The sequence below is a fragment of the Lissotriton vulgaris genome, chromosome 4_1, assembly GCF_964263255.1.
Source record: "Lissotriton vulgaris chromosome 4_1, aLisVul1.2, whole genome shotgun sequence".
Classification (NCBI taxonomy): Eukaryota; Metazoa; Chordata; class Amphibia; order Caudata; family Salamandridae; genus Lissotriton; species Lissotriton vulgaris.
In genome coordinates this window covers 549,757,617-549,774,850 of record NC_141691.1, presented here as the reverse complement: position 1 = coordinate 549,774,850, position 17,234 = coordinate 549,757,617, and the positions used below count along the sequence as shown (strand labels likewise).

Below are 17,234 nucleotides of genomic sequence, written 5' to 3'. Positions count from 1 at the left end.
TGACAGACTGTAAGCCACAGGCGTCACTGTTAAATGTGTGCGCCCGTGTTAAAGATAAAGCGCGGTGTGCGTCCTGGGTAAAAGAAAAAGTAAAAAAAAAAAAAGAAGACCTTGTATTAAATATAAAGCATGTTGTGCGCTTTGTAAAAAAAATTATGTTTTAGATACACAATGGCCTCTTGTGTCATGTTGCTCCTTTTGCACCTTGGGAGCTGTAATACATAAGGCGTGCCGGATGGTATACTAAAATAAGCAGTTGCGGGAGAGAGTGTCCAGCCTACAACAGCTGGTAGGAGAAAGTAGTTTAAGAAAATAGTGCCCACAGACTATTAACAAAACCTGGAGAGTAACAACACAAGTAAAAGGGCCAGTCCTCATGGGAGGTTACAAAAGTAGAAAAGGTGGTACTAAGGAGGGACTACTAAGGCTATTCACGAATCAAAAGCAACCATTTAGAAGGGTCAGGAGCCAATTGAAAAAAAGGGTGGGAAATGGCAGAGCTTCAAGTCCATACCTGAAAACAGCATGGATCTTCCAAGACTTTCCGACAGTCACGTTAGGCTGTCCTCATGTGAAAGCAATTAGGAAGCCAGGTTAGGGTCAGGCTCGCACTCACAAATACATTAAAAATCCCTTTTTTCAGATGCTGCAATAAAAAAGAAGTTGAATTACAGTCCACGTGTGACAAATGAATGAATGTGACAGAAAGTGTGATAACGGTTTGAACTTTTGAGACATAGAGCAATTTCTCAAGCATCAAATGAGATGGAAGTACTCCCTAGGAAGAAGACTGACAAACCAAACAGCTTAGAGTATGACCTAAGTAGAAGACAGCTACTTTGACGACCAAACTGTTTGCTAGTGACAAAAGCTCCTGCAGATGGTTGTATGACAGAAACACGCATGGCTAAACCACGTGTGCCTCAACCATGCATTCCTTAACCATGCATTCCTTTACCACGCAATTTCATTGTAAAGGCATGATTGGTTAAGGGATATGCGTGGTAAAGATCACACCTCAAGCACCAGCCCTGAGTCCTAAAACTCATCCCCACATCCTACACACTACCCTGACCCCAGCTTCCACCAACCCGAGTCTAAAAACTGCCCCAGCCCTGAACACTGTCTCCCCACCCCCGCCCTGAGCCATAAATCTCAGCTCCCACATCCTAAAAACAACCCCAGACCCAGACCCCCCTCCCCCGCCCGGAGGCCCTAAATCTCAGCCCCAGCCCCATAAACTACCCTGATCCCAGCCACCCTGCCCTGAGCCCTAAAAACTGTCCCCCACCCCTGAAAACTACCTCTTCCCCCACCCTGAGCCCTAAAAGCTACCTGGAGCACTAATACCAGCCTCCCAGTCCTAAAAAATACTTCCCCCCCCCCCCCCAAAAACCTAGCCCTACTTACCAGACCGTGTCCCGGAGCTTCCTCTCCCGATCATTCCTGTTCCTCTCTCCACACATCTAAATGGTGCACTGCCTTAACCACTCATATGGGCGGTTAAGGCATATGCCGGGTTAAGGAAAGGTTCCGCTGGGGGGAAAGGGCACTCGTGGCTCAGACCGCATTCTAAAGGCAGTTTCCCCCTGCAGACAGCTATGCTGTCAACCCAGACCAAAAAAACTGTCAAACTACACATCAAAACAGTTAAATTAACTTCTGAACTTTCAGAGGCCACTTTTATTTAGCAATAGTTGGACAACCATAAAATAAATATTCAGTGTAATGCTAACTTTTATTGGTCCTTGAAAAACAGAGAATAGTCTGTCGCCTTCTCTTACCGAAAACCTTTACAAAAGTATTTGCGGAAGTTATTATTCCCCTTACAGTTCTCGGTCATTGCTAATCTGTGACGTACAATATTAGGAGGGGGTCTGGAAAAAAATGAAAAACACCATTTATTTAAAATAAAAAAAAGGGCAATCTTTCTTGACCCTATACAGTAGATTCCATTTCAAACATTGCAATATACTTGCATTAAGAAATTAGAATTTCATCTTTGTTGTAGAAGTCTAATGCAAATATTCAATATAAAATAAAACTTTTGATTTCTGAGATGCATTTCAGTCACGTTGATTATCCTACCAAAAGAAAGTTGGCTTTTCAGACAACTGAAATTCTGACTCCTAAACGTCAGAAAACAAGAAAAATGATTTCTTAAGCTGGGATCCGATTGCTTATTTCATACATTTCAAGTGCTTGATTGCTGGCTTCCATTAATCTAAGCCACCCATAGCTTTAAAAAAATCACCTAGGCAAAGTCTTCAGTTCATCTGGATATGCAAAGCTTCACAATGTGCAGAGTCAGAGCGAGGGGAGCAGCTCAAAGCTCGCCTGGCAATTTCCTTTTAGAAAACAGTTGGATATTTCTGGTTTCAAGCCCAGTCGTGGCATTAAGAATAGGGACATCCACAAATTCCACAAAGCACCTCCCTTTGTCGCACGAAGAAACGTTCTCCAGCTCCAGCACTGTGATATTGTTTGGCGCTGATGTTGTGAGGATGTGCACCGGGACATACAATGTCACTTGGGGGCCACGGGCTGGCCAGTATCGACCTAGATTGAAGTTATTAATCCAAATTTGTCCCTGTAAGAGAAATAGAAAGTTGGTGCATGGTTTAAAAGTGTATTACAAAATTAAGTAATATGCAAAAACAAACACCAGACTAATTTTATTGCTATAGCAGAATCTTGGGCCAGATGTACGACCCTTCCAGTTTGCGAGGCACAAATTGCGTCATTTTGAGACTGGCAATTAGCGACTTGCAAATTGGAATTTACAACAGTGTCTCAGACATTGTTTGTGATTCCTAATGGGGCCGCAAATGGCCTGCCTTATTAATATTTATAAGGCAGGTGCAATTTGTGACCCCATTGGGATTGCCAGCACACCCAGGGATGGTGGCCTGCTGGGGCCAGCAGACCACCATGGCTGTGCCTGCTTTTTAAATAAACAATATCAGACTACAGGAGTTAGCCCATATACCCTTAAGAGACTAGGGCGATCATCTATATCATGAAACAATGTCTCAAAAGGGTGTCAATTGGAGGTCAGTAACAAAAAACACTATCAGTTGCTGCAAATAGAATCAAAAGGGGAGAAAACCAGGGAGACAAATTGTTTTTGTAACATAAATTATATTTTAGTGAATATTCACATTTGACATATTAAAGATCATATAATTAAATGTATGGGATGCACTGCATTAGTTTGAATGACATGTAACCTCTGGGATACTGTGAACAAGTGCTTGTGAAGGGTTGTGATGGCGCAAGTGACACGTGAGGAGAGTATTCACTTTACCAACTGTTCGCTTGTTGATTCCGCTTTGAGGCAATCCTTTATTCCCCAACATATTTCATGACAATGTAGGACAACTCCGTGGCCAGTTGGGCATAGTTTACTTGGGACAAATGTATGATAGTCATGGTTTCTGGGCATTCACTTCTTTACAGGATGCATATGGGCTCTCGCAGCACCACTTTTATGGTAAAGCCATAGCGATGACCTGTTATATCTCTCTGTGGGGCTTAGGCAAACTCACTCATTGCCATTGGTGGTTAGCTGCAGCATTCAGAAATGTTGGCTTCTTATTGGTCCATTCTGACAAAGTCCCACCTTTGTTTAGTTTTCTTTTTGGCCATTTCACTCTGAGAACATTTTAGTTGGCCATCACATAGTACAGTGTGATGGCCTCTCTTCCGTCCTCCTCTTTGGTTATGCGTTGCATTTTTTTGCAATAGTGCAAACTCAACCCAAAGTTGGCAGCTCTGGCCGTTTCACATCCACTTTTAAAAATGCAGTGGTACTTGTCGCACATCAAGTCCAATCCTTTCTTATATTAATATATAGCGCAAACTCGACCCAAAGTCCGCAACTCTGGCCCTCTTAGATACGCTTTTAAAAATGCTGGGGTACTTGTCATACGTCAAATCTGATCCTTACTTATGTTAAATATGTTTGTGATCATCTTTATGTAACCTATCAGTGTTGTTGCTTGTTTACCTTTTGTTTATAAAACTGCCCCATGTGGCACTTCACTTTAAAGGTGGCCACACCCTTTCTTCAGACGAGCTGTGTCTAAAGAATAGGGCACAGCAGCCATTAATGTGAAAGAGCTGCATCATGGGGCGCTTTTGCAAACAACCATTTGCAATGCGATGTGGTTCACATTTTCAAGAGTATAGTAAATTCGAGATCTAATGCATTTCAAATGCTTGTAATTTTGTGCTTTGCGAGCTTCAGTCACCAGGGTCAAGGCTTCTGCAATTTCCACTAGTGCTTACTCAAGCGATGAGCCGTGCCGTGGCATGCTTGGAGGCAGGGCCACCTTAAAAAGTGAGTGTGGTGGAACCACTTAGGCTCAGGGCTTTGGCACCTCTTGGGGGCCAAGACAGCTTCACTGGTGGTCCATTAACACTGGAGGGCGTGTGGCTAGTGTGCGACTGACACGTTACCTTCATTGTACGTAGCAGGGGGCATAGCGGGTGAAAGATGTCTGCGCACATGGGTGTGCGCGTAATACTTGTCTAAAGGCCTGGGTTTTAATTTTTACAATATCTAAATTGTACAGTTTCGTACTCCTCCATTGGCCACGTCTTCTGAGCTATCTCCTTTAGCGTCCCTCACTTCAAATTTTTTCCTGACCACTCAAGCGCAACCCACCTGGCGCTGGCGCCACAGGTGAACTTCGAGCAGATCAACCTGCTCCGAAGTCCGTCAGGCTTAGATTCACTTTCGTTTCTTCGTTAATCATCTTCCCGATTTATTCCCTCAAAATCCCATTCTCCACTTTGTTTTCCATTTGTTTCAAACACATTGGAACGGTTTTGGAAAACACACTCAAATCATGTATGCTTCTCCCTCCCTAGAAACACACTGTAATTTGGTATTGTGTGTTTTTTAAACTTTATTTTGCTTGTGAAGTGTTAAATCTTTTACCGGCCCCTTCCAAACACCAGTGGTGCCATGTAGAGTCAGGATAGCCGCAACGCTTCAACGTGAGTCAAAGCTTTGAAACGTTGATGGAGAGTGTACACGGAGTACATACAACCTGTAGCAAGCTCAAAGAGTCACACACTTGTTTAAGAGGACCCAATCCCTGGCTGATTTAGTGAGTTGACTGACATGTAGGCGTTTGCACTAAACGAATTGCATTATATGAGAGGTAGGTGTACGGCTGCAGAAGTCCGTAAAAAAACGCCATTCTACTCTAATGTAAGAACAAGTCTAGATCTTTGGCCGCCCACTGACGCCTTGTTTGAAAGGCGGAGGGGGTCCTGGTGATTCCTATGGTGGCCGCCCTCAAGGTTCGTGCTGCCTGGGGCAGACCACACCCTTGCTACACCACTGGTCAGACCCAGTGCTAGTCTGGTGCTTTAGTTCAGTTGTTAGTAAGTCTGGGGTGGGGCAGTAGTGCTGCATCTTACCCTGATTACTCAAGAGCACTAGAATATGGGAATATTTGGAATAATTTGAATAAGTCTAGCTGAATAAAGGAACTGCTATTAAAACGTCCTTTGGCCAGTCGCGTTGATTATGTATGCATAGTGGTGTAAAACTGACAATACGTAGAGTAATTTGTTTTTACATCTGTACTAGCGATATTAAAATTGCCTTTGTTTTATTGCTCTGTACATTTCTTTTAAGTTACTGCCCACATCACATATGTGGCTAAAGAAGAGAAATTACAAGCCCCATTAAACCTAAGCTTTGATTTCTATTGGTCAGGGGTTTGTGCAGTGATGGTTTTTAGGGCTTGTTTGAAACACTGTATTCCTAGAGCCATTTCCTAAACTTAACTGTTTAAGGTCTCGATTGCTTTTCTATTTATTAGGATGCTGCATGCAGTTTTGCTTTAATAAGAAGGAAACGGCTTACCCGCGCGGTATAGATTTTCTGGTATTCTATTTTTTGCGGATGTTCTGTGTGTAAACTTTGTTTTAACTTAGTATATCACCCATAGCTCAAAATGTTCCTGATATCCTGTGGCAAACTAATGAAGATGTTACAACTGATTGTCAACAGGAATGACAGGTATATATTTGCTGTTAATGTAGTACATTTTTTCGTAAATATGAGCGTCATACTGCTGTAGTCTTGAAAAGCGCACACTTTCTTCATCTGCGACGGTCAGCTGCCTCCCTCTCTGGCTGTCTATCTCCCCCTAACTTTCTGTCTCTCTCGCCCCTCCTCACTTGCTAAATAAAAGTGTGCCTTCTTTAAACTTCCCTTCCATCTCTGTCCTCTCCTTCTCTTCATTCGTTCCCCTGTGAAATGGATCCAAACGAGAAATAAACACTTTTCCCGAAAATATCGTCTTTCCCCAACATGTTTCTATTCCAAAGTACAGCTTCAGAATGTAAAGAAAAAGTCTCAAAATATGAAAAACAACTTAATAAAGCAAGACAGAGTGGTCGTCAAGTTGCCAGATTGGTGTTATTCACACCCACACACATTAGCGCCACTTTACAGTGTTTGCCAGTGAAGCGCTATTTTCGTTCTTTTGTCTTTCTGTTGATGCGTAGAGTGGAAAACATTTAATGTAATCCTTATCAGCTCTTGTCCATATTTTAGTTTATAAAATGTGTATTGCGGCTCTGTGTTCAGGCACGTGGCCTTTTTAAACCATATTGCTCACATTTTGTAAGGATATAAGCAATGGACATTGAAACGGGTCCTTTCCAGGCCCTGTAGTCATGTCCTTAACTTTTATGGCAAAACGCTTATTGACTTCTAAATAACGAGTGTAAAAGCGTTAAGGTAACCATGTCGTTCCTGCTTACATTTCATATGCTTTACTTAATCTTGCATTCCCTATGATTGTTTGCTTTTTCCAGGATGTTCTTACTCTTTTTTTTTCAGGCATCATATTAATGTTGTATATTGCAGAATGTAAATCAAGTCACAACCAGGTGTTTATAGCATGGCACAATTGGGTTATAGCTTAAGGCAGTGCGAGTTTCTAACAATGGGGCAGTATGGTGTTCAGTGAAGGAGAAGTTGTGGCACTATGGCCTGAGCTGAAGTATTTGGAACTGGTGAACCATGTTCCGCCTTCATTACCAGTCCACCAGACCACTCTCCTGAGGGAGCACATTCTCATGCTTGACCTTAGAAGGCCCCGCTAGACCTTAGAAGCCATGGTGTCTTAGCACCAGCAGGTGGACCCTAGCGGTGGCAAGTGTGAGTTAACCTTGAAGGCCTGCCCACCACAAACCATAGTTCACCCAGGTCTTGCGGGCAGGTAAACGAAGCAGCACATCCTATAGCGACAGTGACTCCGTCACTAAGGTCACAGGACTTTTGAGGCCAGTCCGTCTCACCCACTGGTACCTCCATTGGCTTTGTTTCAGCATTAGTAGTGCAACTCACCAGGGATCAGCAATGCAGGATTCACACCCTCACCAAACTTTGGGGCTCATTATGACCATAGAGGAGGAGGGAACCTCCGCATGGCCTGCGGAGTTGCCTCCTGTCAAATTAGGATGTGACCGCCACCCTGGCGGTCACATCCTCTATTTTTACCATTGCTGCGGGTGCGGCTTCAAGCTGCACTCGCCGCAATGGTAAAAATGCATACATTTCATTTGTATGCAGAAAGCGGCAGGCACCGTGCGGTGCCTGCCGATTACTGCATACAAATGCAGGAGGGTACCATAGGTACCCCCCATGTGCACCCCCCACCCCCCTTTCACCCAGGGGGCCCGGAACGAAGTTACACATGCTTTTCCACAGCGGAAAAGCCGCCGTGGAAAGGCATCTGTTTTACACCATCCTAATGTGGCTGGCGGTGTCTGATAGACACTGCCAGCCACGTTACAGCTTTTCAGCCGCGGTTGTAAGTCAACCATGGCGGAAAATCCTCCATCATAATCAGCCCCTGAGTTTGTAAACTTCACTGTTCCCTGCTTCATGCACAAGCATGTTCAACATATGCTTATGCATTAGGGTCTGTGTATCATTTTAATTCACACTGACAAGATCTTCAATCATTGGGTACATCAAACACTCTCTTTTCTACCTAGGCATATGTATTCGCTTGGGGAACATAGCTTAAAAACATTATATTGTTAATACGCTTGGGTATAGCAATGACGCAGAAACAACTGACCTTACTTGTTATTAACAACCTGGGCAAGAAACAAAGAAGTACATGGCTTGTGCTCTTGATGATAATACTCAACTTGTTTTAAAATGGAGCCAGCGCCTGATGACTTATTACGACTGCTGAGGTAAAGGATGCATTAGCCATCTTAGATCAGTCAATCAGCTCGACCAGTCTTACATTACAGCAATTTAAGACAATCTGTATGCAATATTACACACCGGATCGTATCTCGAAAAGGGGTGCAGATGGGACCTCAGAGCGCTCATATTGCCCCCACGTGTAAGCTTCATACAGCAGATATAGTACACATGTTCATCAACTGCCCTAAGCTTAAAAAAGGATATTGGGATAGCTCATTTGAATTAATCTCAGCACATGTCGGGACTAAAATCAACCTGAATTATAAGAAAATCATGTTGGGTTATAAATCTGGATTGGCTCCCAGTTTGAGGTCATTAACAAGGATTATAATAGTTAGTGCACGCCTATGTTTCGCCAGGGCATGGATCGATCCTATACCTCCCATGGTGTCTGAATTATGGTCAATGCTCCACCAAATTTATGAAAGTGAAACTTCTATTGGTAAAGCTCGGGGTTCTCGATCAGTTAAAAAAGTGGGGAAAATTTGTTCACATTGGATCTGGTCCTAGCCGACTGTTTTATATACTTTACTGTTGGACTACAGATTCTTTTTTTTAAGGATACTCTAGGTTAAATTATAAATTCACCCCTCCCTTTCGTCCATCTCATTCTTTTGTCTGGTTATATTTTGTATATGTAAGTGATTGCAATGTTTATTCTGACTCTTGGAAAAATCAAACAAAAATGTATTGAAAAAAAAGAGCACGTCCTAATGAATTTCTGCACATGTTTAGTAAAGCTGTGGTCTATTAGTGACATATCGCTGAATATTTCTTTGCACGTTGGTGAGTAAATAATTATTGCGAATAGACATGGCCGTTCCTTAGAACATTTTGTAAATTACGCCTAAAAAGATGCACCATGTGGACTGTAACAATATGTAGTATTTCCCCAACTCCAAGAATGACCTTGAACTTGCACACTTATCCTGGCAGACTCAAAAGCCATCTCTGATGAGCGTCAAGGCTACATCACTTTAAACTTTAACTGATTTTCACTTAAGCTATTGTACACCATAAGCACTTCTCATATTCAAAAGAGGGTGCCCATATCGTCAGTCAAACTAGGACATGTAAACACATCCCCCCTGCATTTAAGTTACTCTACTATCTGCCACCAAGCACAGGACTACAATTTTGTCCTTTTATATGTGGCCCACCAATCTTCAATCACAAGTGGCCTGTATTTTCAAAAGCTTCAGAAAGAGAGACAAATATATTCTCAAAGCTGTCTGCCTGTTCCACTGCTCTGTCTATGATATAGCAGAATAGCCTGTCCTCTTATTTTCAATGTAATCCACACAAAGAAGGGGCGATAGGTTGCATTCCTACTCCGACCTCCCCAGTCAAAATACAATTTACACAACAGAGAGGTAGGAATGTGTACTATAGTTCAGTAGTGGCATGTACTATGTGAAAAAAGAATGCCCTCACTCACAAATTGTGACATGCTTCATCATCAGGCTTGCTAACTGACACACCTGTGCAGAACAACGCCTGGGATGGAGCAGAGGGGAAGACAGTACAAACATAAAATAGTGGGATCACCAAAGAATGTGCAGTTTGTGAAGGTGTTGCAGTAAGGAGGGTAGAATTGATCCTAATTTTCTATTTTCACCACCATCCTTCACGTTTTTTTAACATTGGCAGTGTGGTCCAGGAATAAAATAATACCACAGACACACCAAGTTAGTTTTAACCTTCCCAAACTGCACATTCTTTGGTGATCCCGCTATTTTATGTTTGTGTTGTCTTCCCCTCCCCTTTGCTCCACCCCAGGCGTTGGTCTGCACAGGGGTGTCAGTTAGCAAGCCCGATGGTGAAGCAGGTCACAATTTGTGAGTGAGGGCAGTCTTTTTTCACAGAGCACATATTTTCAGTCACTCCATTCAACAAAGCAGAAAAATGTCAGTTGGCAAAATAAATGGTTCAAAAGCCTGCATACCCAACAAATTAAAGCACCAATTTCATCCAACAGCTTTCATATTCAACCATTTAGAGGCGGCTGGGGGGGGGGGAGGTCATTTTTGCAAGGAAAAACAAAGCCACAATCACTAGGACAATAGTGGGCTCCAAGAAGTATTACTTTATTTTTAAGCACATCTAAATCCAGTATTAAACAAGCATTTGCAATGCAACAGGTCTTGCATTTGCGAGAGTTTAAGCTATTGGCATTGTAAATGACAACGCCTTTTTATTTATGCTTTAACCACATGCGCGCTAGTGCAATTTTGCTCCTACGCTGAGATTTTCAAAACCGCATGTTACGTGACGAGCTGGGCTCGTCATCAGCGTGCGAGCGGGCTACACCATGACGAGCCCAGCTCGTCATCAGCGTCGAAGGGGTTAAAAACAAACATATAAATAAAAGGCATTGTCATTTAGAATGCCAATAGCTTAAACTCTCGCAAATGCAAGACCTGTTGCATTGCAAATGCTTTATATAATAGATGTCAACAGAAGCGTCACACACTGAGCTGCAAGCCTGCTACAATCTTTCCCTTGCCTAGTTCACCATGGTAGAGAAAGTGTGAAACTGTCTGTTTACTGACATTTCTCATAGTATTCACAGATTAGCTCGAGCACAGCCAGCACTACCATCTCCTTCAGCCTGTATGTTTTGTGTTTCTGGTTCTTGCCAGAAGGGATCAGTCTCTGAGTGGTGGTGCGTGATTTGTTGCTGCGGTGAAATGCCCAACAAGGCTCTGGTGCAGACTGCTTGTCAGACAACCATCACCAGCTCCTCCATACAGGAGGGGTGTTTATGAGATGCCAGCAGAAGTCTCTCACACAGACTGGCTAGCATGTAACGGCCACACACAGGCCGGTAAACCAGTCACAGTCCTCCCTAATTTCATAATAACAGATGTAACATGGAGTAGTTTGTTTACTCACATGTTCCCAGTATTCATTGATCAGGTCAAGCACTGCCAGTGCTGAACATTCCTTCACACACATGTTCTGTATATGTAGTACTAATCAGAGGTGCAACTAGAGCCATATTTCGGATGGAGCTAGGAAAATAATTCGGTGGGGGTGAGGGGGGGCTCATTCTACCAGCAATAGGCAGAGTGTAGATGCAGGGGCTCTAAGAAGGGGTGGAAAAACAACAAAGCCTTGTTAGCAAGTAAATGGTCTTTTAAAGACCTGTGATGTACTCGGGTGCGGCTGTGGGCGCCCAGGAAGGTGCCTCAGCCTGGCCTGACAAACACGACAGGGGGAGCTGGGGGGGGGGGTGGGGATACTGAGGCCCTTTGAGCCCAATGGGCGTTGGGCCCCTGGTACTAATCACAAAGGATTCGTCTTTGTGGGGGGGCATGACTTGCTGATTTAGCTCAGACGGTACTCAGTTGCATGCGGACTTACACAACCAGCAAATCCAACAAAGAGAGGCTTTTATAAACAAGCAGAGGTTGCGTTAAAGAAGGAAAATGATACTTAGCAGTATGCATCTGTTCTTGGCATGTAGGGCTGCAGAACCACACACTATTACATTAGATCACCATCTGGTGGTGGGTCCAGATGATTACACCTTTCCTGTCGTCTTGGAAGAGTCTTTGTCTGTTGGATGACTCCTCCCTTAGATCGTAGTGCACATGGGCATCAACTCCATCTTCAGATGGTTTTCGCCATTGGGCAAATGATGGAGTTGTAGGAGTACATATAGAGATGAATATGTATTGTGTATCTAAAAAAGATATTACTGGAACAAACGCAGGTAGCCGGGGAGGCGGGTGGGCGTGTGTGATTCTGCAGCCCTACATGCCAAGAACAGATGAATACTGGTAAGTAGCATTTTCCGTTCGAGGCTTATGGGCTGCAGACCACACACTATTGCATAGATTGCACAGCAGTTTCTCCCTTAGCGGCGACCACCCGTGTCTGTTGCAGTAGTTTGAAATAATGTTTTGAGTACAGCGTGACCCACGCTTGTTGTTTTGCCTGCACATCTACACAGTAGTATTTTGTAAATGTGTGCGGAGTAGACCATGTAGCTGCTTTACAGATGTCAACTATTGGTATGTTTCCTAGGAATGCCATAGAAGCCCCTAATTTACGGTTAGAATGAGCCCTGATGATGTCCATGTTTGGACGAAACACATCGGCTGTTTGACATGTGTATTGATTAATGAACAATGAAGATGTACTACTGATCGCCACCATCTCTGTTGAAATAACATCAATAAAGAACATTTTGGGGAATCCACATCTGTGAACCTTTTGATATTTCTTGTTGAATTTGAGTCGCTCCCTCAACTCATTGGAATTAGAACACTGTCAATGTTTGTGTCAATACGTTTTATTGAGCATTTTCGGCAATTAGTCTAAACGTCTATCTGATAATTTCTTATAAATATCCTTCAGTGGTTAATATCAGCTGTTCTAGGTGACAGTTATTTCCAAGACCACTTGAAAGGTTTTTGGCGCAAAGGCAAAATGTGCAAGATACAAATGTCATAACAAAATGTGCAACCAATCCTCTTTGGTTTTGTGGCTTGAAACTAATCGATCCATTCCACGAATGTGGGTTTGGCAGTCTGGCCTTCATCCATCTAAGGTCGATAAAATGAGTACTATCAAGTTGGGTCTATCAGTTATTCGGCACCAAGATGCCCAGTGACTGAACATGCGCTTTACAAATTTCTCATTATACAAGGTACAAATATATGCGCGGTCACAAAATGCACAGAAATACGTTGGGGTTAACAGTTTGTGTCTTATCTGTCTTTCTCCAATCACCATTGTTTGGAATTAGCAGACTTTCAATAAATTCTTGTTCTGTGCCTACACCAAGTTGGCCCAGCTGCTTACCTCTGTGGAAGAGAACAAGGTGATCGGATACACCGATGAGTTAATTACCCGTGAGTCACAAGACTGTTGCGAAATGGACCCGGCCTTGTTACATTTCTGGCCCGTGAGACCGTGAAGGAAGTGAAACAAACAACCATTGTGTTCTTGGCTGGGTTTAATAAGTAGCATTTCAAATATAAATGGTGCCAAAAAGAAAGGGTGTGCTGCACATAAAATGTATGTGGCTCAATTCGTTCTACTCGTCATTTGCCAATTGCAGGCTTTACCAAATGTAACTTCTAAACACTCGCCCGCCCGCTAAGTAAGGCATATCACTGGGTGCCAGGCTGGCTAAGTGACCAGTGTGGTGAAGATGCCACCCCCCCTGTGAGCTCACATGCTCTGTCAGATGCTTTGGAAAGGTGAAACCGACTGCTGTTGCTTCAGCCTGAGTGTCCCCCGTGAACAAAGAAACCGAAGGATGTTTCCTCCGGACACTGCATGCATTGGTTTACGAGGACGGGGACACTGAGGAAATGAATTACTCCCACAAAGAAAAAGATATCGACCTACAGCAAGCCAGAGCCAGCTGGTGTAAGGTGCCCACTCGCCCCTCCTGCCTCCAATGTCTGCTGTCTACCCCGTGGGCACAATTCAACGAAAAAAACAAGTGAGTATTTGAAAAAGATCATAAGCAATGCTATTAAGTCTCTTCTATTCCCTTCCTTTCACTCTCTGGTAATAGCTCTGCGTTTTATCACTCTGTGCAATTCCTTGAGGCACCACTGTGTTCAAAACACTTCCTTATCTAGCCGCACGTGCAGTACAAAGAGAAATCAATCATAAACCAGCGGCGTCTCCGGGCAGATTTTACATGCCTGAGACCGGACGCCAGAAGAATCAAGGGGGTGTGGGAGGGGTGGAACGCAGGCTACAGCGTGAAAAACAGATGGAACAATGCATGCAATTAAAAGAAGTGCAAGAAGACGGACTGAAACTGTAGTCAGGCGCCGCTGAATTGGGACTACATGCAAGTTAGCAAATGACCAACAGCCAACAGAAAGGGAGATAACAACAGCAATACCACAAGTAAGCCAAAAGCAAGCAGGAAAACAGATTACATGAAGTTTAAGCCAACATACAGATTACTTCAGGTCTCGCTGAGACAGCGCATGCAGCGCATGCGCTGCCAAGGTGAGACCTAAAAACGACAGGGTCTACAGAATACCAGAGTAGCAGCACTAATGGATGTCCCACCCAGACACCACATTAGCAGTGCGAAAAGACAACTGCAGTGGCTCCATGTAAATGAGAAAATTCTGTATAGATCCCTTATGCTAGCATTTAAAGCGATACATGGATCTGTGCCTGATTAACTGAAAAAAAACAGGTTGCAGAACTATCAACCATCAAGAGGCCTGCATTGTTGAGCTAAACTTCTTCCGCTCCACATGGTGTCAAAAGATCACAAGCAGCGGCAAAAACCAATCTAGTTTTCACACGCAGGACTCCATATGCTCAGCTTGTATGCAGAATGCAAACCCACATCAATATATCCGTATATAACTCCTAATCATTGGCCTAGGGGAGTAGCAGTTTCTAGTCACAGCCAAATAGAGCTGTGTGGGTGCTTATATGAACAGCAGTTTCTCCTTAACGCAACAAATCTCATTACTGATCAGATGATGCATAAACTGTTTACCTGGAGATCCATTTCTTGAAGATAGAAAGTGTTGCTCTGAATAGGAAGAAATGCTACCTTCCTTTAAAATGTTGGAGAAATACTCCAGTGAAATGACAACTCGTGGATGGCTTGAAACTATTTTGGTACAAAATCCTAACTAATGGCAGCTGTGTCAGAACAATTCAGGGCATAAAGCTTTGCAATTCATGGTTGAATCCAATAGCAGACACACCTCCCTGTTGGTCACATGACTCTGCTTAAGTATGTGCAACTGTAATGTACAGATTTGTAACCCAGAAAGGGCTCAATATATAATGCCAAACATACTGAGGTGAGCTGGAAGGACACCGCAGCATCCACTTAGGGCAAGGGCATGAAGTCTGAGGTAAGTAACTCTGCTATAAAGACGATAAGAGATTGAGGAGAGACGTAATGAAGGGTTGTAGGTCTGCCGTAGAGTCTTTACGGAGGACACTATGGTTTGGAAGAGAAGGGAAGACGTTTTAAAATAAGGTTCCAGCAGATCATGTAAATGAGGGCAGTGATGCAGCGGATGAGGCCAGATGAAAAGAAACGTTTCTAATTGACAGTTATGTGAAGTAGTGCTGCTCAGCGCAACAGTGGCACAGTAGTCATAGGATCGGAGGGTCGTCGGACGCCTTACAATGTAGTGCAAGCAAGGAAAGCAGCCTCTCTCTTGAGAATGGCCATATATGGTAACACGCACAGTTGCATTTCGACTGCTGGCTGACATGCAGCTGTTTTCCTATTATTTCATGACTTATGTATTGATGCTAGTAAAAATTAATAAATATATCGTTTCAACATTATGCTCCCTATCATGCTAACAAAAACCATGTTCTAACCTGATCCTCCAAAAAATCCGGTAGTAATTAAAACAACTGTACACTGTTGAGATCTAGAGTGAAAAGTTTACAACAATGAAAAGAAGAATAGAGGGTAGGTCCTGCGCCTACCATTATTAACATATGTATTCACAATCCTACTTTCATGTTCTTTCTGCAATTGTCATAATTGTTTAACTTTAGTCACATGCAAATGATTGTTTTCTTTTTTTAAATAGTAGACTATAACGACAATGTCAGTGGGGAACCTAAAAATGACTATGTATAGTAAACAAAATGATGCACTGCATATTTAAAGAATATGGGCTCGAATTATGAATTGTTTTTCACAAACAGATGTAATTTCAGTGTTTAGATGGCTAAACTCCGAGTCAGTAGTCCCAAATCCAAATTTAGATCATCATGAGTTCCAGGTTTTCGAAATGCGAATTCCAATGTCAACAGAAGACTATTTCTGCTAGCACGGCGGCTTGTTCATAAACGTGAGAGTAGTGTGCTGGGAGTGCAAACCAGGGGGTTTCCAGAGGGGGGACGCGATTGGGGGTCAGGGGAAATGATGGTGCTAATCATTTGAACACTCACGATGTTAGATTTTGTGGAGGTACACAGTTTGCATGGCAATTGCGGCCTGTGAAACACATCTAAATGTACTGATACAAATTGTAGAAGTAGGTGTGAGAACACAAAGGCAAAATAGAAACAATCTCATATTTCATGGGAGTTCAGGAAAATGGTTTTCTCCATCTGGTAAAAGATAAATGTTAACTCTGCGTACTTACGCGTGCAATATTTTCTCTCGCAGAATGGACCCCTTTGGATAACCCTCAGGAGTACGTATATGTCAATAAGAATACACATGAAAAACTATAATTTGTGTAGATTTCCACTAATGCTCCAAGTTAGGTCTGGGAAAAGATGAAAATCTAAGCATGGATTTCTGACTTTTCAGCGACCCTCTTGTACATGAGGCATGATATTACTTATAAATTAGAAAAAGCAAGTACAATGGAAGAAAAAAAATGTTAAACGTGCCATACCTTAGTCCAACCAGGAAACTGGATGAAGGTGTCTTGGGGTAAGTCTGGGATGCCACTTGGAATTGTAAAGCTACCTTGATAGAAGGCAGGCGAGGAAAAGTCAGGGCTGTCACCGAGAGATTGTGGAATGAGACCATGGGTGACGGCACTGTCAATATTCAATGGGTAGATGAGCCAGTTGATGAGCACATCTTGACCAAGAGTTATGTTTGTAAGAATACCCTGCAAATCAAGAAACCACAACACTCAATAAATGATGTTTCTTTTTTTTCGGTAATCCCTGCCAACCTACAAAAAAAGCAGGCTGACTGGCAATTCACAGAAAACTTTCAAGAAACTGTGCTGAAATAAATTTATATGGCACAATGGTACAATATTGTCAAAGAACAAAAAATACAAAAAGGGTGTTTATTATATACATAAGGCAGATTTGACATTTATATAAAAATACGTGGTAAATCGTAAAACACAAAAGCAGGAGTTAAATACCCAACGTCCATGTATGTACAAATGGCACCTCTACTTACAAAAAAAAGTACCACTTTTGGGTCCTTACTACAATAGTAAATTGAGGTGCATATTTTGTCAAATTAAGAAAACTC

General features: G+C 42.9%; 1 protein-coding gene across 1 annotated transcript in view; it reads right to left on the bottom strand.

Moving 5' to 3' along the window:
• Positions 1–1,645: 1,645 nt before the first annotated feature.
• Positions 1,646–17,234, bottom strand: part of GLB1 (galactosidase beta 1) — a 277,016-nt gene continuing 261,427 nt past the window's right edge. The window contains exons 15-16 of the mRNA XM_086964687.1: positions 16,633–16,854; positions 1,646–2,590 (exon numbers count right to left, since the gene is read on the bottom strand). Coding sequence (XP_086820813.1) covers positions 2,327–2,590; positions 16,633–16,854 — 486 coding nt within the window. The 3' untranslated portion in view covers positions 1,646–2,326. The remainder of the gene's footprint in view (positions 2,591–16,632; positions 16,855–17,234) is intronic.